General features: G+C 47.5%; 1 protein-coding gene across 1 annotated transcript in view; it reads right to left on the bottom strand.

Moving 5' to 3' along the window:
- ABCC1 (ATP binding cassette subfamily C member 1) overlaps positions 1-27411 on the bottom strand; it is a 106026-nt gene that overhangs the window by 45187 nt on the left and 33428 nt on the right. The window contains exons 8-14 of the mRNA XM_006101666.2: positions 24315-24545; positions 23195-23372; positions 21222-21383; positions 13731-13823; positions 11847-12050; positions 3031-3177; positions 692-779 (exon numbers count right to left, since the gene is read on the bottom strand). Of these exons, the coding sequence (XP_006101728.1) occupies positions 692-779; positions 3031-3177; positions 11847-12050; positions 13731-13823; positions 21222-21383; positions 23195-23372; positions 24315-24545 (1103 nt within the window). The remainder of the gene's footprint in view (positions 1-691; positions 780-3030; positions 3178-11846; positions 12051-13730; positions 13824-21221; positions 21384-23194; positions 23373-24314; positions 24546-27411) is intronic.

The raw sequence follows: 27411 nt of genomic DNA, 5'->3' as shown, positions 1-27411 counted from the left end.
CTGGGAGATCTGGGCCAGTTACTGAGGCCAGTTTCCTCATCTGTAAAATGGGGGTTTCCACAGCCCCCCTCTCTGTGCCACAAGGAGCAGCAGATGGGATATTACGTCGATGTCCTTAGAACAGAGCACCATGGCGGGAATGTCACTGACATGAAAGTGGCCGCTGCTGTGAGTGCTATTAAAGCCGATGATTAAGTGCCTGGAGACACAGCCATGGATCAGATCCCTGGTCAGGGGCCTTGGCTGGGAAAGGATGCATTAATAAGCTACAAAATAAACGAACTTACCAATCAAAACCCATATAACCCTCTGCCACAGAAAAGTTCCTTCATTCCCATTATCCAGATGGGGAATCTGAGTCTCAGAGCAGTGAAGGGACCTGCCCAAGTGCACACAACTGGCCAGTCTCCAACAGCCTAGTTCTGTCTGTGCATCTGCCCAGAACAGAATCAAAGTCCAGGTACTCCGGAAGCTGACCTTCAGGGAGAGGCCTCGCCCACGGGTGCCTCTCAGCAAGAAAGCAGAAGTGCAAGTTCACCCCCCTGGGAGTTGCAAGACAAGGCCCTAGAGTCCACCCACTCTGCAGAGACCCTGCTCCCTGCGGCCTCACAGACAAGCTGCTGGGCAAAGCCAAACGGAGGACAGCTGAGTTGAGGGCAGCATCCTGCACAGAGGGACCAAACGCACACACCGTCTTTGATGGGCAGTCGCTCGATGCTGTCGGGATCCAGCTCCTCGTGGGACAGAAAGATCCTGAGGCGTTTGAGGGAGACACTCGCCTACACAGGAAGCAACCATACACAAGGCATGGTTATTTTTGAAAGGATTTTTGCAAAACAGACCCCAGTGGGTTTGCCCTGGATGCAGAGGGCCCACACCCTCCCTCATTTCTGAAGGCTCTGCGTTTCCCCAAGCCAGCATTCACCTTAGAATAACAAGTAAAACAGTTCTAATATGTTTTCCTTTAAAATCCCACAACCGGTATTAAAAAGGACTTTCCTAGATGCAAAGGGACTTAAACATAATAACCAAAGGCAATGGTCCCGTTTAAGGGCACAAATGAGCAGCGAGGAGATGAGTAAGTCCTGGGACTGAATGTACAGCATAGTTGCTAAGAGACTAGATCTTAACTGTTCCCATCACAAAAAGGGAAATGATAACTGTGACGTGACAGAGGTGTTGCCTGACACTATGGTGGTAATTGTACTGCAATATATCAATGTATTAAATGTACACAGTTATAGGTCAAATATATCCCAATAAAAAGATTTAAACACACACACATAACGGTTCTTATTCAAATAGCCCGTCTGTAAAGACATTAATGAGACGATCTGTGTTAGGCAGTTAGACATGAGCAGAGCAAAGGCGATGAGCCAGATACAGAAGGTCACAGGGCGGAAAGCCTCGAGTGCCTCGCAAAGGACAAATGTAGGGCAGGACCTCACCCCCAGGTGACCTTTCCTCCCCTAGCATATCGCTGGTCATGCAGGTTGGATCCCCTGACCTTTTCATATTGCTGGGCACGGGATTTGGACCCCTGACCTTCCCTCCCTAGAGATAACATCTAAGCATCAAGTTGTATTTCAGCTCCAGGCCCCGAAAAGCAGCAAAACCAGACAAGTGACACCACTGCTGACCTCAGGACCAGCTGCATTGACCCTGAAAGGACACAACTCGAAAGCTGCTGAATATTCTACTGAGATCTTCTCCTAGGACCTCCCCTAAAATCTCCGCCCTTAAAACCCTGAGACAGAGGACCCAGCAGTTCTCCCTCCTGGGAGCAGGCCTGTGCCTTTCCCCAGCCCCCTTAACCGTCCCCTCCCCCCAGGCACTTCACCTTTACCTTCCTCGCTCCTAAGCTCCAAGGGTCCTTCCTTTACCTCTATAACTTGTTTCCTAAGCCCATCTTTTCTACGAGTTCCTTCTTCAACCTCTGAGATTTTCCAAATAAATGTTCTCTTATGGTTTGAGTCCTGGCTCTGAATTCTTCCCTAGCCAGAACGCAAGTACCGAGGCCGCTGAACCCAGGTCCGGTCTGACCCCACGGGTCTAACACTGATGCTGTCCCTGCCGCTGCCAGCAAAGCTGGGAAGTTTTCAGATGGGCTGAGTATTACTTTAAGAAAGGACTGTTAGTTTTGTTAGGCACGATAATGGTGTTCCGGCTATGCAAGAAGAAAGGCACGCAGAAGTATTTTTGGGTGAATGGCCAAGAGGTCTTGGATTTGCTTTAAAATTTTTCAGCAAAGAAAAAAAAAGAAATGAAGGGCGGGAGGAAGGAGGGGGGTGGAGGGATAGAAAAAGGATCTGATAAACAAGTGTGACATAATGTTGAATCTGGGTGATGGGTACACAAAGTTCATCATTATCCTAGTCGCTACTTCTGTATACGTTTGAAATGTTTCATAATAAAAAGGGGTCTTATCTGCTTTTTTTTTTTTTAAATAAAGCCTACAACCAGAGTTGTACAACCAAATCTTAAGACTGATTCCTCTGTGTGGCTGAAAACGGGGTTTTCAACCTGAATATGTGCAACGGCGTGTGAAAAACACGATCGGCAGGCAAGTGGTGGGAGTTTCAAACGGTGTTAAAGTGGAGAGAGCAGTTCCCTCTCCTTAGAGTCACGGCATGACTCTGGGGGGTGGTCTAGGTTGGGGTTTTTGGAATGGTGGGTCAAGGCCTATTAGTGGCTGGTGAAATCAACTTAATGGGTCAAGAGAAGCATTTTTTAAAAGACAGACTAGGGGGTAGGGGAGGGTGGAACACAGCAGACTGGAATAGAATAAATACTTCAGAAAGCATCTTACTGAGCACGGGAAAGCCTGGCTGCATTAATCCTAAGTATATGAGCTCCTTGTCAAGAACTGAAATGTATTTCTTTCTTTGGGGTACGACCAAAAGCATGACAGCCACGGGGCGGGGCGCAGAGGGATGGCCGGTGTGGAGGGAACTGCCTGCAGGGGGACAGCTAAGCCCTTTTGTTTTGTCCCCAGGAGAGCCCTCCCTGCAGCCCCAGCCTCGCCCGTACCTGCACGATGCTGCTGATGACCATGGGGAGAATATTCAGGGGAAAACGAAGGATGTTGAACAAGGCCAAGGACACAAAGGCTTTCTGGGCATCCAGGATGTTTTTCTCGTCGATGGTCACGTAGACGGCAAAAGTACACAGGGCCACCTGCAAGCAGAACGCCGTCACTGACTTGTGTCCCTGCGTCAGTCACAGTCTGGGAGCAGGTACCCTCCCCACTCCCCCAGCCAGGTGTTCAGGCCCTCCCCTCGTGAGCTGCAACCACCTACACTGGCCACTGGAGGCAGCAGAAGACGCCCACGATAACGCTCAGAAAATGAACGGATAAATAAATGACCAGGAGCCCAAATTACCACCAACTTTCTCTGGGGCACACCGGAATTCCCCAACAACACAGCATGATCGCACCTCTGGGCCTCTGCCTTTGCCGTTCCCTTTGCCCAAACAACCTTCCCATCCAAATGGGGGCTGGGTTACTCCGTCTTACCCACCCTCCCACCTGGTTTATTTTTCTTCACGGCACCTATCACCATCTAGTGTGGTAACATATGTATGTTCTGTCTGGCTCCTGCACTAAAATGTAAACACCACAAAGGCACATGACTGGTCCTTGGTGCCTAGAACAGTCCCTGGGACACAGGAACCCTGAATAAGACCTTGGGCAAGTCACCTCCTCTCCCCATGCCTCAGCTGTCTCATCTGAGAAATGGGGGTGAAGGTGGAGAATTAATGCCACTTTCAAAGTTCCTTCCAGCTCATAAACCTTTACATGGTTTTATACCCCCAGGACAGGAAGACTTATTTTAAAAAGAAAAAAGAAAACCGACAGCCACTTCCTCCCCCACAAAGTCAGACTTGCCTTAAGCCTTGTGGTTTTACTACTTTGCTTTAAGTTCCTGGGATTTTACTACTCAGGCGGCCAGAATTTGGGTTCAGCTGTTAGAGATGACAGCACGTAAACAGGAGAAATGAGGGACCCCTGAGTAATCCAGGGCCAGGCTGCTTGGCTGAGGGAGCAGGGAAAAGATCAATGGGTGAGTGTCTGCACCCCTCCTCACCGCCGGGACAGAGCAGCGCAGGGGGAGGCTAACAACAGGCATCCCAAGAGATCATCTGCTACATGCAAGCAGGGGCGGTCTGGTCTGGAAAACCTTGGACCCGGCAGATGAACAGAAGTTCCCGGCCCCCTGCCAGCCCCAGACTCCTAGAATCACTGGGGGTGAGGGTGCGGGGGGGGGGGGGGTAATAAACTGCCGGGGCCCTGCCTGTCTGTGTTCCAGTCTAAGCCTCTGGTATGGCTGTGGTTCAGAGTATTTTCAGGGTCTCAGCTGCCTCGTTTCTGTGTTACCTTTTAGAAGGTCGTAAAGCTTAAAAATTAAAAGCGTAAGTTCGGCCACACACCAGGTGGGTGTGCCACCTCCTTTCTCCAAGGGAGCCTCTATTTTCCATCTACAAAATGGGGATCCTGACACACCTTTGCTGGGCTGCTGCAGCAGGAGGCCCGGGGCTCAGGCGGAGCACTTGGCACAGTACCCAGAGCACTTAGCACAGACACAGAAAAATGCAATATATGGCAGCTGTTTTTATTTCTTGTTACAAAACTCAGCCCCAGCTCCTCGGATTATTCTTCCAAAGAATCTATAAACTGGTTCCGAGAGCAAGGCACTGGGCAGCGAAGCTGGTTCTGCCCTGGCTCTGACATTAACAAGCTGGGTGCCCCTGCGGCATGGCCCACACATTTTCCAGCTCCACGGCCAAGGCGGAGGCGAGGTGCTCGTGCTGCACACACTGGCTCCCCCCTCCAGGCAGTGGCCTCTTATATAACCAAAGGCACTCCTCACTCCAAACTCCCCAAATACTTCCGCACAGAGGAACAGTACTCGGCCATAAAGAGGAATGAAGCACTGACACCGGCTACATCTGAATGAACCTGAAAACCTGATGCCAAGTGAAAGAAGACAGACACAAAAGGCCACAGAGTAACAGCATCCCATTTACAGGAAATATCCAGAAGGGGCCAATCCACAGAGACAGAAAGTAGATGGGTGGGTGCCTAGGGCTGGGGGAGCAGGGCGAATGGGGAGTGACTGCCAATGAGGGTTTCTTTGGGGGATGAAGAAAATATTCTGGGTTTAGATAGTGGTGATAGTTGCACAACCTTGTGAATATACTAAACACCATGGAATTTTACACTTAAAAGTGGTGAATTATATCTCAATAAAAATATCAAATCATTTTTAAAAGCCCAATTCTCCAAACCAGTCCTTTTTGCTTATGATAAAACAGTGGTTCTCAACCTTCTGGCCCTTTAAATACAGTTCCTCATGTTGTGGCCCAACCATAGAATTATTTTCGTTGCTACTTCATAACTGTAATGTTGCTACTGTTATGAATCGTAATGTAAATATCTGATATGCAGGATGGTCTTAGGCGACCCCTGTGAAAGGGCTGTTCGACCGCCAAAGGGGTCGCGACGCACAGGTTGAGAACCGCTGTGATAGAAGCTAAAGTTTGACTCGGGCCCCAGGGCCCACCTGATTTGTAAACGTCCCCTGTCTGTAGCTTGTCTGGCCTCTGCTCCTACCATTCTTCCCCTCGCCCCTCGGTTCCAGCCCCACCGGCCTCCATGGTTACTTTTTCTCTGGGGCTGGCCAGGTCCAGTCTCAGGGCCCTTCCACTCACTCTTTCTTCTCCTTGGTGGGGCCCCTCACCTCCAACAAGTAAAGACTCAAGTGTCCCCTTCTCCATAGGGTCTTCCATCATCCTATTTAAAACTGCAAGCCTTCCCTATGGCTCTAGCCCGAGTCTTTTTTCCCCATAGCACTTACGACCGTGTAGCACACTATATGATGTGTTTGTTATGCCTACTGTCTCTCCCAATTAGGATGAATGAACACTCCAGGAGGGCGGGGAATTGTGTCTGTGGTATTCACTGCTCTATCATCGGTGCCCATGACAGCACCTAAATCAAGGTAGGTACTCAGGTAATGTTTGTGGGTGGGCGGATGGATGGACGAATAGATAGGTGAGTGGGTGGGTGGGTAGCTGGGTGGATTTCCTGAAGGCAGGAGAGCATACACTCAGATGTGTCTCTTCAGCAGCAGAGAACACCAGGCGTCAAGGATCTCACCACCAGAACATACCAGCTCCCTCAGCCCAAGTGATGGGGTGGCTGCCGGCGGCACAGGGGTGTGAGTAGAGAGGGAGCAACATCATATGGGCCCCTGTCAGACCCACAGCTTTGGCTTCTCCAGGAAGTAGTGGTCATTCATTCATCCACCTATTACTAACTGGGCACCTACTATGTGCGAGGCACTGTGTGCTCAGAGGTGAGGCAAGCATGGAGATCCTGACATTACCAGCACCCTGGATAGAAATCAGAAGAGATCACCAGAAACCGATATAGAGCCTGGTGCATTGGCCAGGAATTGAACCTGGGAGGCAGGTGAGAATCCTACCATTGAACCCACTGGGTTCTTGGGAATGTCCAAGATAGAAATCATGTGAGTTCCCCAGAAAGTAGTGCTCAGGCAACAGGTTTACCATATGTAGCTGGTGCACTGAGGGGAACAATTAAGGGAGAAAGAGAAATGTTGCTCCCCAAACAAAAGCCAGGGAACGGTTTGAAAGAAGTTGAGGCGGGAAAGATGACGTCTAAGTGTGACATCTAAACATGTAGAGGCGGGGACTCTTTGGCGCGTGTGTGTGTAACTACATGCTTCTTCATGCGTCACATGTCTCATCAGCATATTAAATCTCCACCCAGGGGTGTGTTTTCTAGCTAATTAAATGAAGGAAGGTCACGAAAGGACAGTCTATCTTGCTAGCATGCACCCGTGAGTGAAAGGAACCACATTTAAGCCCATCCAAGTAAAACTTGCAGAAAGCAGTGACCTTCAGTCTAGCTGCCAATGGGCTGTTAGGAGAAAAGAAAGCATTGGGGCAATTACTGGGTCCCTGGCTCCTGCCAGCGGGGCCGGGAAGTAGCCTGCCTGTTTCACTGAGGCTCAGTCCAGTAGGAAATAGGTCTAACCTGGTTCTCTCTGACAGGGGGTGTGTGGAAGTGTGTGAAGGTGACTGGGGTGGTAGGTGGTGGGGAGCTGGGGTTTGCTACCGCCTTGTCATGGGTGAAGGTAAACAATGGGAGAAATCCTTCACCAACAACGAAGAACATCCGTCCCACTCTAAGTGCTAACAGTGCCTCCACGGAGAAATGTGGCAAATGACTGAACCATCCACGCCAGCCCAACCCCTAAACAGCCTGACATCTGTTCTTACTGCCGGCCCAGCATCCACTGCCCAGTTGCTGGTAACATCATCTCAATTTCCCTTTGGGGAACTGAACCTCGCCCAGCCTCAGTCTAGACCAGTGGTTCTCAACCTTCCTAATGCCGCGACCCTTTAATACAGTTCCTCATGTTGTGGTGACCCCTAATTTCATTGTTACAAATTGAACATAATTAAAGCATAGTGATTAATCACAAAAACAATATGTAATTATATATGTGTTTTCCGATGGTCTTAGGCGACCCCTGTGAAAGGGTCGTTCGACCCCCCCAACGGGGTCGCGACCCACAGTTTGAGAACCGCTGGTCTAGAAGCTTCCGCCAAAGAGGAATCGCCCACATCCCATCCCACGCTCATGACCCAGGCCTGGTTAATCTAAGCATACCATCTCCCTGGCTGTAGTGATTCAGGATAAGCATGTAGCCAACTGCCATCAATGAGACTCAATCCCACAGCTTTGCAGGAGCTAACAGGGAGAGGGGGGGGGCTGTCTCCTCACTGAGATAACAGGATGAACTGTAACTGCTTGGTGAGCACATCTGACAAAAAAAACAAAACAAAACAAAAAACCAGAAAGGATAAAGTAGAGCTAAATGATGGATAGAGATCTTTGGTGCACTTAGATCTAGCCATGCCTGAAACCCTAGTCATGCTTAAAACCAGCACTTTCCTAGACTTTTCAGTCTTGTGATTCAAAAATCCCTCGTTCTTTTTTTTTTTTTACTCTAGTCAGATCTAAGTTAAGTTTCTGTGTCTTGCAAATAGTTCCTGACTATTGCAAGACAAATAGTTCCTATTTGCAAGACAAACAATTCCTGACTATCTGCAAGACAAATAGTTTACTCAAATATCTCATTCATTCATTTCTCTACATACACTTGCTGAGTGTGCACCATTTGCCAAGTCCCCTATGTTCTAGGATACAAGCAAAAAACCCCAAGGTCCACGTATGACACCTGGAATGGTAACTATCTAATGAAAGGAGATACAAGGTAAAGCAGGAGGCAAGCTCACAAATCTTCCAAGATGGAAAATGCTAAATATTGCCGGCTGCCTGGGGATGCTGTTTTAGGAAAGTGCATTAAGTGGACATGATAAATGCCAGGCTCTGTAACCTAGAAAAACAGTTCCATCAATCCCACCATATGGCACCCCCATTCCTGTCTGACCTCCCGCGGCCTCTGTCTTCCATCACACCTACCAGCGGGTAAACACCTCATCATCCTTGAAGCTCAGGAATTCACCAGGGAAATGAACAGCAAACACCGTCCAGGGGAACCGAGGGCCACATATTTTATCCTAATGTAGTCAGAGGCTTCGGTGCCTCGGCCAGGGCCAAGGACCTGACTGACACCCAGCTCAACAAATTCCATCTCAGGAAGCCCATCACCCACCCCAAAACTGAGTGGCAAATTCAAGATCAAGAAAAGCCAGTCCGCACCTCAGCATCTCTTGCCATGGCTTCCTAATAGAGACCAGGGCAAGAGACAGTACGTGAAGGGCTAACATGTTCAGGTGACAAGCTGGAAACTCTGTTTGATCAGAGGATTTAATGTGCAGAGCAAGGGTGATGGGAAAAAAGTCCCCCATCCTAAGTGTAACACAACCCATGGATTAAACCCTATCGTTGCTCCCTCTGGCTGCAGATCTTTTCCTATTAAAAAAAAAAAAAGGGCAATTCAAAATGCCTTCACCCAGCTGGAATAGCTCAGTGGTTGAGTGTCAACCTATGAACCAGGAGGTCACGGTTTGGATCCCAGTCAGGGCACATGCCCGGGCTGTGGGCTCAATCCCCAATGTGGGGCATGAAGGAGGCAGCAGATGATTCTCTCTCATCACTGATGTTTCTATCTCTCTATCCCTCTGAAATCAATAAAAATACATTTTTAAAAAAACAACAAAAACAAAACGCCTTGGATTTCTATATGATTTGCTATCACTTGTGTAAAAGTAAAGTAACTAAAAGAGACATCTAAGTTTAATGACATTTGTTATGCATAGTCACTGTTATGCTGATATATAGGCTCTCTCTAGAAATACACAAAAGAAGCTGGGAGGAAAAGAGCTATGCTTTTCTTTGCAGACCAGCGGTTCTCAACAGGGGGGCCATTTGGCAATGTCTGGAGACTTGTGTGATTGTCACACTGGAGGGAGAGGCACCACTTAGCATCTTGAGGGTAGAGGTCAGGAATGTTGCTAAACACCCTACAATGCACAGAACAGCCCCTACAACAAAGAGACAAGGAATTATCGGGGTCCCAAATGTCAACAGTGCTGAGGTGGCAAGCCCTGTTGTAGATCCTTCAAAACAGCTTTAACGATTTTTACCACAGCAATACATTTCTGTTTTTAAAATAAAACGTATCACATATACAAATAGAATCCTATATAATAAAAGGCTAATATGCAAAACAACTGAACGGCAGAAGGACCGGTTGCTAAGACGCGCACTGACCACCAGGGGGCAGATGCTCAATGCAGTGTGCTCCCACAGGGGGAGCACCGCTAAGCCAAAAGCCGGGATCACGACTGGTGAGTGCAAATGCAGTGGCGGGAGCCTCTCCTGCCTCCACAGCAGTGCTAAGGACCCCCAAGGGTTCCCAACTTGCGAGAGGGTGCAGGCCAGGCTGAGGGACCGCCCCCTGAGTGCACGAATGTGGTGCACCAGGCCTCTAGTACAGTTATAAACATGTAGAGACTATTTAACAACTTAAAGAAAAATAATTAAATGAACACCCTCTAAAACTACCATCCAGTCTTACATTGTTTTTACTTTTATTTTTTATTTTTTTTATTTTTTTTTTTTAATTGATTTTTCACAGAGAGGAAGGGAGAGAGACAGAGAGTCAGAAACATCGATGAGAGAGAAACATCGACCAGCCGCCTCCTGCACATCTCCCACTGGAGATGTGCCCGCAACCCCAGGCACATGCCCCTGACCGGAATCGAACCCGGGACCCTTCAGTCCCCAGGCCGACGCTCTATCCACTGAGCCAAACCGGTTTCGGCACATTGTTTTTACTTTTAGAAATCAAAGGTGGTTGTTGAATCCCTGGGGAAAATCAGGGAGATTGGAGGGTGAAAGAATAAGACGGTAGAACCTTCTAGCCCGGATGCCACTGTGTCTGAGCTGGAAGGCTTCTTGGAAACAGAGTCCCAGAACAGCTAGGAGATGGCAAGTCACTCCCTGCGCCAACTCCAGGAGCTGACAGTGGTCACCTGGGGCATTGCTCGAACCTAACTCGGTGGGTGGGAACACCGTGGCTGACTGAGGATGTCTGGAATGGGCGGGGGCAGGCAGGGCCCCATATGTGACATCCCTGTGGCCTAACCCCTTCGTGTTTAATATGTGAAAACCAGAGGAGGAGGTCACACCCTGAGCTGGCAGCAGAATCAGCAGCCGTCCTGACTCTCAGAAGAACATTCCATTCCTCTAAGCCGGGTCAGCATCCTACGGCCTGTGGTCCACACCTGTCTACGTCTGGCCCCTGAGCTTAGAATAAATATAGTTCAACAAACACTGAAAAGACAGGAGTTTCCTTAAACATTCCACCTGCAACTCAGCTGTGATGAGACAGATGTTAGTCTAATAGGAAATTGGACAATTTATGAAAATGTGTGCTTTTAGTTCATAGAATTCCCGTAAGAATATACTGGGTTAGGCAAAAGTAGGTTTACAGTTGTGAGTACACAAAGCAGAGTTTATTCTTGTATTATTCTTTCTTAATTATTGTATTGTTTATTTCTACTACAACTGAATAGAAAAGACAAAATCCCTGCCTTCCTGGAATTGACATTCCAGTAGAGAGAGACACAATAAGTGAAAGGATAAGGAAATTTTCTAGTGTGTTTGGCATTGCCACTCGAAGTGTAGTGCACAGGTCACTGCCAACACAAGTCTGTGACCGGTCAGCAGTAGGTAAGGACCCGGCACCGTAATGTAGCTCAACTACGGCACTGAGCACCCGGTTTAACTCAGCTGACATTTTTATTCTTGGCAAGACCTTCTCGATGGAGGAAGCAGAGGATGCTGGTGGACATTCTGGTCCAAACTCCTTATTTCATGGGGAACCCGTAACAAACAGTTGCTGAACTGGCTACTTTGAGGACCATGGGCTGGAAGCTGCTAAGTGTTACAAATAAAATAAAGGGGGGTGTGTGGCACTTTTTATTTTTTAAATTTTATTTTATTTTTTAAAATATATTTTTATTGATTTCAGAGAGGAAGGGAGAAGGAAAGAGAGATAGAAACATCAATGATGAGAGAGAATCATTGATCAGCTGCCTCCTGCATGCCCCCTACTGGGGACCGAGCCTGCAGCCCAGGCACGTGCCCTTGACCAGAATCGAACCTGGGACCCTTCAGTCCACAGGCTGACGCTCTATCCATTGAGCCAAACCAGCTAGGGCTGCAGGGCACTTTTTAAAGGGAGTGATAGGAGAAGGCCTTGTTAAAATTTAAAAATACTTAGGTATGATAATAAAGCAATATAAAATGATGTGGCCAAGATAAACTTGGCTTCACTCACCAGGAAAGGTGTGCAGACCCAGGTGAAGGTCCCCACGGCGGCCAGGTAGGCAGACTTTTTCAGCACCTTCAGCTCCTCCTGCCGGATGGCCAGCACCTTGTCTTTGAATGCCAGCTCCCAGGCGTAAAGCTTTAGCACTTTGATCCCGTTGAGAATTTCATTCATCAGCTTAATCCGACTGTCTTTGCTCTTCATGTGGGCCACCTTCAAAGAGAAGAGCAATCAGCCCACCTCTGGGGGCTGGCCCGCTCACTTCTGGCCTTGGCATCACACCATCCATCACTCATCCCCCCAACCTATTCAAACGGGCCTTCCTGAGGGTGTGGAAACTGAGCCAACCCTGCAACTGCCATGAACCCTACTCCTGACCCTGAGTGCTCCAAGGGACTCTTCTATCAGTGGGGAAGAAAACAAAACCCTGCTTTGAATCATGTTAAATTAGACACAAAGAAACCTGTAAGATTGAGGAATAGAGGCAAGAAAAATCCTTCAGGTACCCAGGGGAAAAAAGGGAACATGGTCCCTACACTGCAGATTCAAACACAAGAGAGATGATGTTGGGTTCTTCCCCGTTTCGTTATTTTCTTTATGAATTTTCAGCCATAATACTGGTAAAATACTGAAAGGTTTCTTTAACAGCTGGCACTGGATCTGACCCCTGGGTGTCCACACCATGCAGCTGTTAAATATTGGTAAGAGCAATCTTGCTCTTCCCATGTGCCAGGCACTTTTCTGAGCCTTGTACGTGCATTTGGGCATTTAATGCTCACAAGAACCCCATCATGTGTGCCACGGTTATGCCTGGGCCCCGATGAGGACACCGAGCGCCAGGAGTGGGAGCCGTGACTGCAGCTGTTTCAGAGGTGGCTCTCAGGGAAGCCCACGTGTTGCAGGCATGAAAGGCAGCAGGGCCACAGCCCCTTCCTCGCCTCTCCTCTCCTGCCCGCCCCGCCCCCGCTTGCTGGGGCCTCATCCCCACCATCCTGGGAGTCATCTCTCCTCGGGCACCATCAGCGGGGCCGGGCCCTCTCGTTTGAAACTCCACAGGCACATCATAAATAGCCATCGGCAGGACCAGAGAAGTAAACTCTGGCCCGGCTCTGTTATGGACCATCAGGCACCAGTTCAAGAGGATGAAGTCAGACTCACGCCACAGAAAAATCCCCGAGGCACGGTGTCAAATGATGACATCAGGCCGCCAAACAGGCCCTCCCGTGTAAAAATACATGTGGTCACAATAGCACAAAAACATACATATACACACCACACCTAACTATATGATCAGATCTCTTTATGCATGCACAGAAAGGCCCGTGTTCACTGTGGGCGAGAGGGGACATCCCCTTTTAATCTATGCACCTTAGTATTACTTGAACATTTTTTTATAATGAGTAAGCATTCACTCTGCTACTTGGGTATTTAAGAACTTAAAATACAAAGTATCTCAGAAACTAAAGAGTTGATCACTGTATCTAGCATAAGGTAAAGGGGGGAGAGGGCGTAGGGGTCATTTTTACTTAACTCTTAAAAATGCACACACAAATAAATTCTGGGGAAGTAAGGATTTCTCGGAGGCTCCCAGACATGTTTTCTGTCACTGGCCCGCTGGTCTAATGATTTCGGGTGCTCACAACCTGGGCTGCCCATTGTGATCATCCAGGAAGCTTTAAAGACTTGTGATGCCCGGCCCCACCCATATCAGGTGAATCAGAATCCCTGGATGGGGGCCCAGACATCAGCATTTGTTAAAGCTCCTCCGGGGATCCCAACAGGTAGGCAAGGCTGAGAACCCCACATCCTGAGCAGAAGAAACTCCGCCAAAACCCAAGTAGAGAGACCCCAGGCCAGGGCTCAGGTTGGAGTCTGGTGGAGACAGATACCTACCTGGTAGGTCTTGGTCTTCATGGCCATCACAGCGTTCAGGGGGACCATGAGGATCATCACAGCCACCCCGGCCAGGACGGAGGGGCCCAGGTTCTAAGGAAGGAAAGAGGACAGAGGTTCACACAGGCTTCCTGGGCTGAGCCACCACTCCGACTCCACCCAGCAGGTTCGAGGCACTTCCACTCTTTCACCCAATTTTCAGATTTATTCCTGAGCACCTTTAAGAACATGCAGGTCGCCCTAGCCAGTTTGGCTCAGTGGATAGAGCACCGGCCTGTGGACTGCAGAGTCCTGGGTTTGATTCCAGTCAAAGGCACATGCCAGGGTTGCAGGCTCAATCCCCAGTAGGGGGCGTGCAGGAGGGAGCTGATCAATGATTCCCTCTCATCTATGATGTTTCTCTCTCTCCCTCCCTCTCCCTTCCTCTCTAAAATGAATAAAAATATATATTAAAAAGAACATGCAGGTTCATGATCCTTTATTGGAACCGTTGGGACCAGATGTAATAAGGTGTTGAGCAGAACACAGTCACCACAGCCAGCCCGAGGTTATTATATTTGAAGGTCTGCTACCAATCTGGCCCTTGGCTGGCATCTGGGAGCTCGGGTTTGGGGAGAGCTCCCATCATTTTCAGAACTGATGCAAGCGGCTCCCTGCGCCTGAACTGTTTATACAAACAATACGGTGTGTGCTGAACACCCCTCTTCCTGCTGGGAGTCTGGAAGTTTGGTAAGTGCCAGGTAGAGGCTATGTGACCAGATCCCCCAATAAAAATCCTGGGCTCCAGGTCTCTACTGAGCTTCCCTGGCTGGCCACGTTCCACCCACGTGTCACACCTGGTTGCTGGGGAATCCAGGGCGTCCTGTGTGTCACCACTCAAAGGATTCCTGGAAGCCTGTGTCTGGTTTCCCCCCAAAACTTCCACCCCTTCACTCAGCCTGCTGTAATAGATTCTAGCCCCGAGTCCTGACGTGCTCTGGGGGACCCCGACACAGGTGAATGTGCCCTTCTGTGCATCCACCCCACCAGGCCCGGCACAGCACTCCATGAGCAAAGGCACTGATTCTTCAGCAGCAAAACAGGAATGTCCACAATGAGAGACATAATCAAGGTCACAAGGAGTTCGCAGTCAGTTCAGTCAGGTTTTGCCACCAAATGAGTTAAGGAAAACTTCGGGATTTCAGACTGTTTGGCTGGGATCTGTAGATAAGAGATTGTAGATTTTTTTTTTCTCTTGTCCCATTGCAAACAAGGAAACTACTGTCTCAGAGAGGTCAAGAAGGGCCGGCCATATAGATCAGTATCTTCCAACTGCCACAGGCACAGGAGGCAGCCTGAGAAGTTAGCCCAGGGTGCATTTTTCTCAGCTGAAACATGCAGCTGGAACTCGAGGGTCATGTGGTTCCCCCACCTTAGGCATTCAGAAAAACAGGAGCGTTAGTCCCTTCCAAGTAGTCACCTGCAAAGGCCCTGGGCCTAGTTCCAAAAAAATACTACTGCTGATCCAAGTGAAGGTTAATCTACCTGTGAGAACAAAGGTGATTCCTACCAACAATCAAAGGCATTCAGAACTCTGCCAGTAACTAAAAGAGACTGAGAACATCTGTGTACCACGCACTGTTCCACAAGCATGACCTGCATTAATTCATTAAATTGTCCCAACACCCTACGATGAGAGGTACCGGTTATTCATCACAAGTTACAGAAGGGGACACTAGGCTTAGAGACACTAAGTGACTAAGACAACAGAGCTACTAATGGAAGGGGCAGGGATTTGAACCCAGGCAGTCTGATTCCAGAGCTTGCACTGTTTTTGATGGTCAAATAGAGAAATCCTATTTTTGGTCTAAGTCAGTGATCCCCAACCAAATAGGACTCCCCCCCCCCCCGCCCCCAGAGTACATCTGGCAATGTCTAGTCTAGCAGGGGTCCTCAAACTTTTTAAACAGGGGGCCAGTTCACTGTCCCTCAGACCGTTGGAGGGCCGGACTATAGTTAAAAAAAACAAAACTATGAACAAATTCCTATGCATACTGCACATGTCTTATTTTGAAGTAAAAAAACAAAACGGGAACAAATACAATATTTGTATTTGCATGTGGCCCGCGGGCCGTAGTTTGAGGACCCCTGGTAGAGACATTTAGGTTGTCCTTACTGGGGACTGAGAGGAGAGCTGTGTTATTGGTGTCCAGTGGGTAGAAGCCAGGGATGCTGTTAAAACATCCTACAACGAAGAACGCAACCCCCACAATAGAGAATTATCTGGCCCCAAATGCCAATATCACATTCAGCATCCCTCATTGAAAACAAAGCAATTTTCTTCATAGTTCATAAACCAACCCAAAAAGCAAGTCTAAAAATATTTAAAAAGATATTTTACCCACGGCAGCACCTGCTGGGGAAGTGGATATCCCAACACTTTCTGGGAAACTGGATGTTGGAAAAGACATTAATTTTGACATCTAAATAGTGGTATTTATTTCCTAAGTTTCATTAACAGAAACAATTTATAATCATTTGCTGTCTGCTCTATAAATACACCAAAAGTGTAAAATACAACCAAACCAACAGATAATTTTGTGCACCTATTATGCACATGTTGGGACTATACCCACGGATATGAAAACAAGACCCTGTGAGTCCATGAATAGCTAACATGCCCCTAAGAGAGGAAGGGGTGGTACACTGAGTGTGCAAAAAACTATTCTATAAGGTAAAATCAGACGAGTTTCTATACTAAAGCTATTGGGGTTCAATAAAGGAATAAGTCCATCTAATTGAGAAGGAAAAAAATCAGTGCATTTGTCACAGCCTTGAGGGATGGGTGGGATTTCATCCTTAGGGAGGAAAGATGGAAGGGCATTTTTACTGGAAGGAAAGTCTCAGAAGGGAGAAAGAATAAGTCATGTGTTAGAATATGGGCATCTTCGCTCCTCATCTTTTGATTTGGGGAACTGTTCCTTGCCTCATACAAGGGCTGTCAATCATACTTCCACCCCTTTCACAATGAGAGAGAGCTTGTGATCTAGCTGGCCAATCAGAATACTTTGCCTCCAGCCTCACCGTGATTGGTTCGGGGATGTAAAGAGCACTGTGCCAGGCCAATCAGAGTGCTCCCTGGGACTCTAGCTAAGGCAAAGAGGAATGTTCTTTTCTCTGACACCACTATCTGTAAAAATGATACAAGCCCAAAGTATAAAAGCCATTTAGCTGGAAACCCCATTGAGAATAAAGTCAACTCAGAGGAAAAGAGGGCCAAAAAATGACTAAAGAGTAAAACTGAGTCCTTACAGTATTCCTTGAACTCCTGGATCCATCCATGCCTGAAGTCCCTGGACTTTTCAGTTACATGCATGCACCCACAAAATTCCCTTAATTTGCCTATGCTATTTTAAAACTGATTTATTTTCTTTTTAGGAACATATACCCAGATGTTACAATTATGCCTGCTGTGATCCTATCCACCTCAAACACCAAATTGCATCACGAGATCTCTAAGAAACCTGAGGGCGAAAAGTATTGCTGGCTAAACAGGGGCCTCTCCGACCACTTTATTACTCAGCAGACATTGGTAGTGGACTCTAGTGCAAATACTTCGAAGGTAGTGCCTTCTTTCTTTTCCCTGCCACTTTTCTCATTAATTTTTTTTCATCATTTCTTTTTTCCCCCTTTTATTCCCATCTCTCCATACCCCTCCCCTTCAGCAATTGTCAGCTTGTTCACTGTATCTATGGGTCTGTTTCTGTTTTGTTTTGTTTATTCATTTGTTCTGCTATTTTAAATTCCACATATAAGTGAAATCATAATATTTGCCTTCTCTGTCTGACTTATTTCTGTTAGCACAATACCCTCTAGGTCTATCCATTATGTCGCAGATGGCAAGATTTCATTCGCTTTTATTGCTGAATAATATTTCATTGTGTGACCATTCATGTATGGATAGACATTTAGGTTGCTTCTATATCTTGATTATTACTAGTAATGCTACAATGAACACAGGGGTGCATACACCTTTCAAATTAGTATTTTTGTTTTCTTTGGATAAATACCCAGAAGTGGAATTGCTGATTCATACGGTGGTTCTATTTTTAATTTCCTGGAATTCCCATTCTGTTTTCCTTGGTGGCTGCAGCTAGTTACAATCCCACCAACAGTGCACCAGGGTTCCCTCGCCACATCCTCACCAGCACTTGTTATCTGTCCATTTATTAACGACTGACATTCTAATAGGTGTGAGGGGATAGTTCATTGTGGTTTTAATTTGCATTTCCATGGTGATTAGTGATGTTGAGGATCTTTTAACAGGTCTGTTGGCTATTTATATGTCCTCTTTGGAGAAATACCTATTCAGGTCCTTTGCCCATTTCTCAGTTGGATTGTTCTTTTTGGTGCTAAGTTGTAGAAGTTTCCCCATATAGTTGGGATATTAACCCCTTATCGGATGTATCATTTGCAAATATCTTCTCACATTCAGTAGGTTGGTTGTCTTTTTGTTTTGATTTGCTTCATTGTGCAAAACCATTTTAGCTTGATATAGTTCCATTTATCTATTTATTTTTCTTTTGTTGCCCTTGCCTGAGGAGACACATCCAAAAAGATATTGCTTTCTTTTCATTTCTATTTGCATGAAATATCTTTTTGCATTCCATCATATTCAGTCTGTATGTGTCTTTCGATCTGAAGTGAATCTCTTATAGGCAGCATATACATGGGGCATGTTTTTTAATCCCCTCAGCCACCCTGTCTTTTCATTGGAGCACTTAATCCATTTGTATTTAAAGTGGTTCTTAATAAGTATGTTTATTGCCATTTTGTTCATTGTTCTTAGGTTGTTTTATAGCTGTCTTCTATTCCTTTCTTCTTCTCTTGATCTCTTCCCTTGGGGTTTACTGTTGTTCTTTAGTGTTCCTTTCTCTTTGTTCCTCGTATAGCTTCTGTAGATTTTTGGTTTGTGGTTACCATGAGTCTTATGTACAGCGTGGAACAAAAGTAGGTTTATGAGTATGCAAAACAGTTTATTCTCACTTATTATTTGTGATATTTTCCATATGCACAACTGTAAAGCTACTTTTACCCCACCCTGTATGTCATTCTTTATCTATAGCAGTCTTTTTTAAGACACTTACGTTTGAATGTATCAGGACTACGTTAATTCCCCTCCATACTTGTTACTGATGTCATATTTTAGATCTTTTTGTAATCTGTATCTGCTACTATGTATTGTGTTGAAATCTGGTACTTTTTTCTTTTGACCTTCATTGTAGCTTTTCAAATGTCTGATTAGCTACATTTACTAAATATTTGGCTTTAACTGTGACTTTTTTTGTTCTGTTCTCATATTTTCTTATTTCTGGTTATGGCCTTTTCTTTTCTGCTTAAAGAAGACTCTTTAACATTTCTTGCAAAGCTAGCTAAATGGTGATGAACTCCTTTAGTTTTTGCTTGTCTGGGAAACTCTTTCTCTTTTCAATTCTGAATGATAATCTTTCTGGGGAAATTATTCTAGGTTGTAAGTTCCTTTTTTTCAGCACTTTTAAGATGTCCTACCACTCCTTTCTGACCTGTAAATTTGCTGATAGCATCATGGAGTTTCCTTTATACGTAACTCATTTTCTTCTTGCTGCCTTCAAGATCGTATCCTCATCTTTAATTTGTAATATATCTTGGTGTGGGTGTCTTTGGGTTCATCTTATTTGGAACCCTCTGTACTTTCTGGACCTGAATGTGTTTCCTTTCTCAGATTCGGAAAGTTTTCAGCCATTATGTCTTCAAATAGGTTTTCTGTACCTTTCTCTCTCTTCTCCTTCTGGGAACCCCTATGATATGAATGCTAGTGTGCATGATGTTATCCCAGATGTCCCTAAGATTGTCCTCATTTTTAAAAATTCTTTTTGCTGTTCTGATTGGTTGATTTTATTAGTCTACCTTCCATGTCACTGATCCATTCTTCTGTGTTAGCCAATCTACTGTTGATTCCTTCTAATGTATTTTTCATTGCAGTTATTGTCTTCTTTGGGTCTGCTTTGCTCGTTCTTCCCCTGTCTCTTTGTTGTTCTCCCAAAGTTCCTCTATTGCACTCGCAAGTTTGGTGAGCATCCTTATGACTATTTCTTTTCATTCTTAATCAGACAAGTTACTTACCTCCATTTCCTTAGGGGTTTTTTTCTGGGGATTTTTCTTATTCATTCACTTAACTTAAAAAATTCTGCTGCCTTTTCATTTTGTTTGATTTTCTATGTTTGTTTATATAGATTAGACAAAATAGCTCTCTCCCCCAGTCTTGAAAAAGTGGCCTAATGGAGAAGCAGTCTCTGTAGGCTGCCAGGTGGTTTTGGCAGGCCGGGAGGAGCTGAACAGGTGCCTAAGGTGTCCAAACTGCTGGCCTACTGAGCTGGAGTGGTTCCAAGTGGGGAGGCCACCTTGTGCAGTAACGCCCTGTTGATTCTCTTCTGCTTGCTCCCTTTGTTCACGGCAGAAATGGGCTCAGGCAGTGTGTCGGAAGCACACTCAGCGATCTTGCAGGTAGGCCAGGGCACCTGGATAGAGCCTCCACCCACCCTTTGGAGACAGAGGGGGACATAAACAATGACCTGCAGTCCCCGGAGAGCCCTCGCAGCTGTCCAGCCTTCTCTGTATGTCTCTCTCTTTTTGTTATGCAGAAAGTGATCTTGTGTAGAAGTGACCTCTTTGCGGGCTCCTCTGCTGGGTAGTTTGGGTAATCCAGCTGGATCCAGGCAGGCACTTGGCTCCTGGGGCGCTGGCTGGTGTGGCTGGAGTGGTTCCTGGCCTTCCTGACAGGTGCCAGTGGTGACACCTGTTGTTCCCATTTGCTCCCTTGCTCAGAGGCAGTGGCTCTGGGCGATGTAGCTGTTAACTGCTGGGGTGATCTTGCAGATAGGCCAAGGCCCAGATCAGAGCTCCACCAGCCACAAGGAAGTGGAGGGGAATGTAAACACCCGCTGCTCCAGCTCGGAGAGTCCCCGCAGGGCTTCCCTAGCTTCCCGGCCACCTCTACTCATCTCTTTACCTTGTTAGTCAGGAACTGCTCATTGTCAGCATACCCGTGTATTTGGGTTTGCTCATGGGAGAGGGGAGTTCAGCATCCTTCGCTGATTCCATCTGGTATATTTCTACCCCTTGCGACCAAGAGATTATGACCAACATAATTCAGGGCTAGTGAATAAATGAGTTAGGTTAGTGTTTGGGAGAATACAGTGGCAGAAATATGGTGCATATGTTGTAAGGTTGTTAATTACATGTATTTTCAAGAAAAGATGAATGCCAATACTATGCCACCAAAGAGAACCCAACAACTGAGGAAAGTAATAAAATATCCAGGAATTGGCTGATGGTCAGAAAAGAAAATGTAAATGACAGCAAGAACTACCAGTGAGCTATAGAGGTTCTTGTCGCCAACATCCACTCCCTCGCCCCCACCGCCCACACACGGAGGTCCCTCCCACATGACAGGCACCCACATCGGACACACACCAGCCACAGAAGGTAGAGTGCAAGGAAGACTTGCAGAGGGGCCGACCAGATCATGTTAATGTATGTGGTCAGGTCCATGAACCTCTGGGCGTCCACAGACATGAGGTTGACGATCTCCCCGACCGTGGAGGACTTTCTGGCAGAATTGGTGATCACCAGGGCCTGCGGGACAAAGGAGAGGGGAGGGTGAGTGTGGCAGATGAGGAGGAGCCTGAACTCTGCCTCCAGGCCCTGGTGAAAGAAGGAGGCTGCTCAAGAGTGGACAGGCCACTGCTCTTTCCTCCTCCCCTGCTGACTTATCTGCCTTCCCAACTCGTCCGTCTCAGCATGAAGCCCCCTCTCGTATCGATGCACTCACTGCCTTCCTATCTGAGGCAGTGGAAGGGACCTCGGAAGTTGCCTAAACCTGGACTTTACATCCTTTTTCGTGTACACACGCCTTATCCGGGAAGTTTATTACCATGTAGGCTCTGATTCAGGACTGGCCAGGACCTGAGACTGCATTTCTAATAGGCTCCCAGATGGCTCTGCTCATCCCCAAACACACTGAGGGACCAAGGTCTAGGCCAGGGTTTCTCATGTTGGCACTCCAGACATTCGAGGCTGGGTCGTGCTTGGTGGGGCTGTCCTGTGCAATACAGGATGTTTAGCAGCATCCTTGGCCTCTCCCCACTAGATGCCCGCACCCTCAGGTCTGACAACCGAAAACATCTCCTGACATGGACAAACATCACCTGGAGGGACAAAACACCCTGGTTTTCAGACATGGCTTCACACTGTGATCTGGGACTTTGAGGAATAATGATGCCTGGGTCCCACCTAAGAGATCCTGATTTGGTTTCTTGGGTGCAACAGCCCTGGCATCAGGAATGTGTGAAGTTCACTAAGTGAGTCTGACTTGCAGACAGGGCTGGGAACCAATAATCTAGGCCGTTCTTCTTATCTGCTAGACCAGGGGTGGGCAACCCCTGGCACGTGTGCCAAACATGGCACGCCAGTAACTTTTGCTGGCACGCAAAACCCTCTCTTATAATCTTCCATTTACAATTGTGAATCTTTGTTCTCAGTGATGAATTTTGTTAAGTCTCATAACAAGAGTAGCCTGACGGATGAAAGTAGTAGCTCGTGCATATCTCTGAAGGTCACGAAATATAAACCTGATGTAAAATCTCTGTCATCAGTGATGCAGCAGCAAAAGTCCCACTGATAATATCAAACGGAGTCATAAAGTTTTCTGTTCGACTATCAGTGTACATGTATACATTAAAAAATAAATGTATTTTTCATCATCATATTCTGTGTTTTTGTCGCTCGAATGAATTTTATTATTTCTTCAAGGTTCTTCACATACGTACACCTTAAGAGATATCAAGTAGGTGTAACATGTTCTCAAAAAATTAGGGTTGGCACGCAGAAGAATTTTGAGCCAGAGATTTTGCTGGTTTTGGCACACACTCACAAAAAGGTTGCCCACCCCTGTGCTAGACAGTCTCTTCCCAGCCCAGGGGCCCAAGCAGTGTCCTTGTCCTGGAGGCTAAGGAGAGAGTGACCAAGAAGGTAATGCAGCTCCTTTAAAGCCTGCTAAGTACCCTATCACCCAGGGGAGGGGCCCTCTGCTCAGTTCAAATGGAGAGTTAGAACAAGCTCAAACAAGGCTATGAATAGCAGAGCTAGGATTTGAACTTGGATTTCCCCAAATCAAGTACCGCCTGAGAAATTCCGTCTCCCATGGCTGCCATGGGGGCTCAGGGACTCCTCCAGGCTCACCCCCGAAACCTGCTTTGCTGAGGCCTCATGCAGAACTGCCAACCCGTGCCGTCCGCAGTCACTGAGGCCACCCCGGAGCCACTGCTCCAGGAGCTGGGCTTGCAATCCCCGTGGTGGTCCCAGAGGACCCAGCCAAGTCCCTACAGGTTCTGGGGCCGCAGCAGATGTCAAAGTCAGCCCACGTGCTCACAACCTGGCCTCACCCACTTCCGGTAGACGGCACCGATGACGGCGGTCTTGATCCTCATGCCGCTGACGAAGCAGATGTGGAAGTACTGATGCAACATGAGGGTTTGGAAGCAGGCGCTGAGGAACAGGACCGCGGTGTAGAAGTAGCCCTGCCAGTCCGGGGCCTTCTTGTCGTTCACAAAGTTGATGAGCAACCTGCGAAGGCGCAAGGACAGAGCCCAGAATGATGCGCACGTGCGGGGGAAAAAGTCCTTCGGCTTCAGCATTTTTATTTTCCCCCAAGCCGGGCGAGGAGAGCATTACTACTTCAATTTTTAAAAAAATATATTTTATTGACTTTTTACAGAGAGGAAGGGAGAGGGATAGAGAGTTATAAACATCAATGAGAGAGAAACATTGGATCAGCTGCCTCCTGCACACTCCCTACTGGGGATATGCCCGCAACCAAGGTACATGCCCTTGACCGGAATCGAACCTGGGACCCTTCAGTCCTCAGGCCGACACTCCATCCACTGAGCCAAACTGGTTAGGGCAGTACTTCAATTTTATAGGTTCAAAACCAAATCCCCGGTGGTGATCTGACTGGACAGGAGCTCAGGTATGACAGGGTGCCTCAGGCTTCCTGCACTGACTGCTCCAGCTCAGCACCCGTGAGTCACCCACAGGTGACCAAATAGAGAGCATAAGGGGACAGAGCAGGGAGGACTACAGAACAAATGTGTGGCCCCAAAGAGACAGCGGGAGGAGGAAGAGGAGGAGCAGGAGCAGGAGCAGGAGGAGGGGGAGTTGGAGGGGGGGAGGAGGAGGGGCAGAGCAGAGAGAGGTGACCTCCTTTCTGACTTTCTGGTTTGAGTTGCAGTTTTCATGGGATCTGGTGCTCTTCGCTGCCCAAGACAGTCCTCTCTCTTCCCCCATTTTGGCTTCAGGGGAACCTAGTAAGTAGTTTCTGTTACTTGCGATCAAAGTGGCCTTAATTAAGATGCTATTAAAGACAAGCGCCAAGCAAAGCAGGTAGACGGAGAGACTGGGCTGTAAAAGCCCCCTGGAGCAGCCCCCCGACCCTAAGGTGCCCCCTGACCCTAAGGGAGCGTTAGAAGGATGGGAAGAGTCACCCAGCTGGGAAGGAAGGGGTCTTACTTCAAGATCTCCGGGCCGGTAAACATCATAAGGTCGTGCAGGGCCTTGTAGAGGAAGCTCATGAGGAAGTAGGGCCCGAAGGTCTTGTACAGCACCTTGAACAGGGACGGCTCCCGCACCTTCTGGGGGGCCCTGACAATCAGAGCCTCGGCCTCCTCGTTCACATCCACCTTGGAGCCCTCTTTGGGCTTGGCAGGATCCTTGGAGGAGTACACGATCTTCACCGGCTGCCTGGAACACAAGGAGTGTGGAGCCATGTGGGGTCTGCCAGAGGCTATGCCCACCGACAGCATGGCGGCCAGAGAGCCCCACCCTTTGGGAGGCTCGGCCAGAGAGCCCCAGTTATCGCAAAGGCAGCTTATTAGCACGGTGGCTGTGAACATGGACTCAGGATCCTGGCTCGGCCACTGGCCAGCTGTGTGGCTGAGGCAAATCCTTAGTTTCCTCGTCTGTAAAATGCAGATTAAAGGAGGACCTATCTCCGAGGGCTGCTGTGAAAATGAAATGAGTTAATATGCGTGAAGGGCACAGCAAAGTGCCAGCCCCAGATTCAGTGCAATCGCTATCAGAATCCCAGCCGGCTTCTTTGTAGAAACTGACAAGCTAATACTAACATGTATATGGAATCTCAAGGGACCAAGAATAGCCAAAACAATCTTGAAAAAGTCAGAGGATTCATACTTCCCGATTTCAAAACTTACTATAGAACAACCATAATTAAGGCAGACCTAAGGATAATCATACATAGATCAATGGAACAGAAGTGAAATCCAGAAATAAACCCGAATGACTTTTGACAAGGGTTGCAAGACCATTCGATGGGAAAAGAATAGTCTTTTCAATAAATGGTGCTGTAAAACCAGTTATTACAGACAAAAGAATGCTGATTGCTTATTTCACATCATATAAAAAATTAACTTGAAATGGGTTAGAGACCTAAACACAGAGCTAACACTATAGAAATCTTAGAAGGTAATATAGGGGTCAATTTTCATGACTTCGGATTTAGCAATGGATTCTTAGATATAACACCAAAAGCACAAGCAACAAAAGAAAAAAATAAACTGAACTTCATTAAAATAAAAAATAGTACTTCAAAAGACACCATCAAGAAACTGAATCCTCACACAGTCCTTGAGAAGTAGATTTCATTAGGGAGGGGGGAAGCGAAAAGACAACCCATGGAATGGGAGAAAATATTTGCAAATCAAAAATCTGATAAAGGCCCTGGCCAGTTTTGCTCAGTGATTAGAACATAGGCATGTGCGGACCGAAGGGTCACAGATTCGATTCCGGTCAAGGGCAAGTACCTTGGCTGCAGGTTTCCCAGACCCAGTCGGGGTGCGTGTGGAAGGCAACCAATCCATGTGTCTCTTTCATGTTGATGTTTCTCTCTCTTCCCCCTTCCTTCCTCCCTTCCACTCAATCTGAAAATCAATGGGAAAAATATCCTCGGGTGAGGATTTTTTTTTAAGTCTGATAAAGGACTTGTAACTACAGCACATAACGAATTCTTCCAACTCACTAAGAAAAAGACAAGCCAATTTTTAAAAAAGGGGCAAAGAGCATATGCAAATTGCCAGTGAGCATACGAAATGTTGCTTAACATCATTAGTCATCAGGGAAATGCAACCCCAAACCACTGTGAGGTATTACTTCACAGCCAGGAGGATGGCTATCATGAGAAAGTCAGATAAAACAGTGTTTGCAAGGATGTGCAAAAATCGGAACCTTCACACATGCCCCTGTGGAGTCCTCTCTCATTCGGAAGAGGACACTGCAGAAATGGTGGAGCATCACGTGCAAGATTAGGCCCCAGGACACGCTGTGGCTTTCACCTTGTCATCTCTTAGGTCATTCACTCTGGGCAAAGCCGACTGCCATGTTGCGAGGGCACTCAATGAGCCTCCGGAAAGGCCCCCATGGTGAGACCTCGCCAGCAGCCAGCACTAACCTGCCAACCATGGGCAACCTGGAGCAGGTCCTGTGGCCCTAGCTGAGCCTGCAGAGGACTGTGGCCCTGGTTGCTGACTGCAACCTCATGAGAGACCCTGAGGCAGAACCACCCAGCTAGGCCGCTCCTGGATCCCTGACTCAGATAGTGAATGGACATTGTTCTTTTCAGCTGCTGGGTTTGGGGGTAATTTGCTATGCAGCAGCAGATACACCCCCCAGCTCCCATCCACCAAAATGCAGTGAAAACAACATCCTCAACTGGCTAAGCCTGGACTCCAAGCTTCATCCCCACCCAACCCTAATATTTACAACTTACAAACTTCTTCCACAGCATGAGTTCGCTGAATAGCATTTGATTTCAGGGGACTCTTTTTTTTTTTCTGAATGGATCCTTTTCCCCCCAGAACATTTTGTTTGCTTTTGTTGCTATATTTTATTTTTTTTAGTCTTTATTGTTGAAAGTATTAAGTATGTCCTTTTTTCCCCTCCCATTGACCCCTTCTAGTCTGACCCCGCCTCCTGCCCCAGGCCTTCACCACCCTATTGTCGGTGCCCATGGGTTATGCATATATGCATACAAGTTCTTTGGTTGATCTCTTCATTTCAGGGGACTCTTGCTTGTCACTTCTATGCCACATCTGCCCATCTGGACCATGGAGACCACAGCCTTCCCACCTGCCTTGGCCAGGTCCCACTCCGAACTGTGGGCCCTAGTCTAGGCTCTGTCAAGTCCTGGTCTTTCTCCTCTGTGCTCCCTGCCCCAGGAAAGGACCCGAAACATGGGACTCATCCCGGACCCCACCGCCCTCAGTCTCCTAGATCTGAGCAGGCCTGTGTCCTGTCCCTTCCACATCTGGGATGTATGTAGTCATCTGTCCACTCTTTCCATCTCCACAGCCCGAGCAAGTGACCACTGCCAGGGCCGCCTCGCCACTCCCCATTTCCTCCCGTTCTTGTTCCCTGACAACCAACTCCCTGTACAGCAGCCAGTGGGACCATCCTAAAAACTCATCATTCTCCTCCTCCGACCCCACCGACGACTTCCCGCTGCACCCAGAGTAAAAGTGAACTCTGTGTGAAGCTGCACAACTTCCTGTGGCTGCTGTAACAAGCTACCACCGACACGGTGGCTTACACAGCA

Source organism: Myotis lucifugus, unplaced genomic scaffold, assembly GCF_000147115.1.
Source record: "Myotis lucifugus unplaced genomic scaffold, Myoluc2.0 scaffold_376, whole genome shotgun sequence".
Taxonomy (NCBI): domain Eukaryota; kingdom Metazoa; phylum Chordata; class Mammalia; order Chiroptera; family Vespertilionidae; genus Myotis; species Myotis lucifugus.
This window is presented reverse-complemented; position numbering and strand designations above follow the sequence as displayed.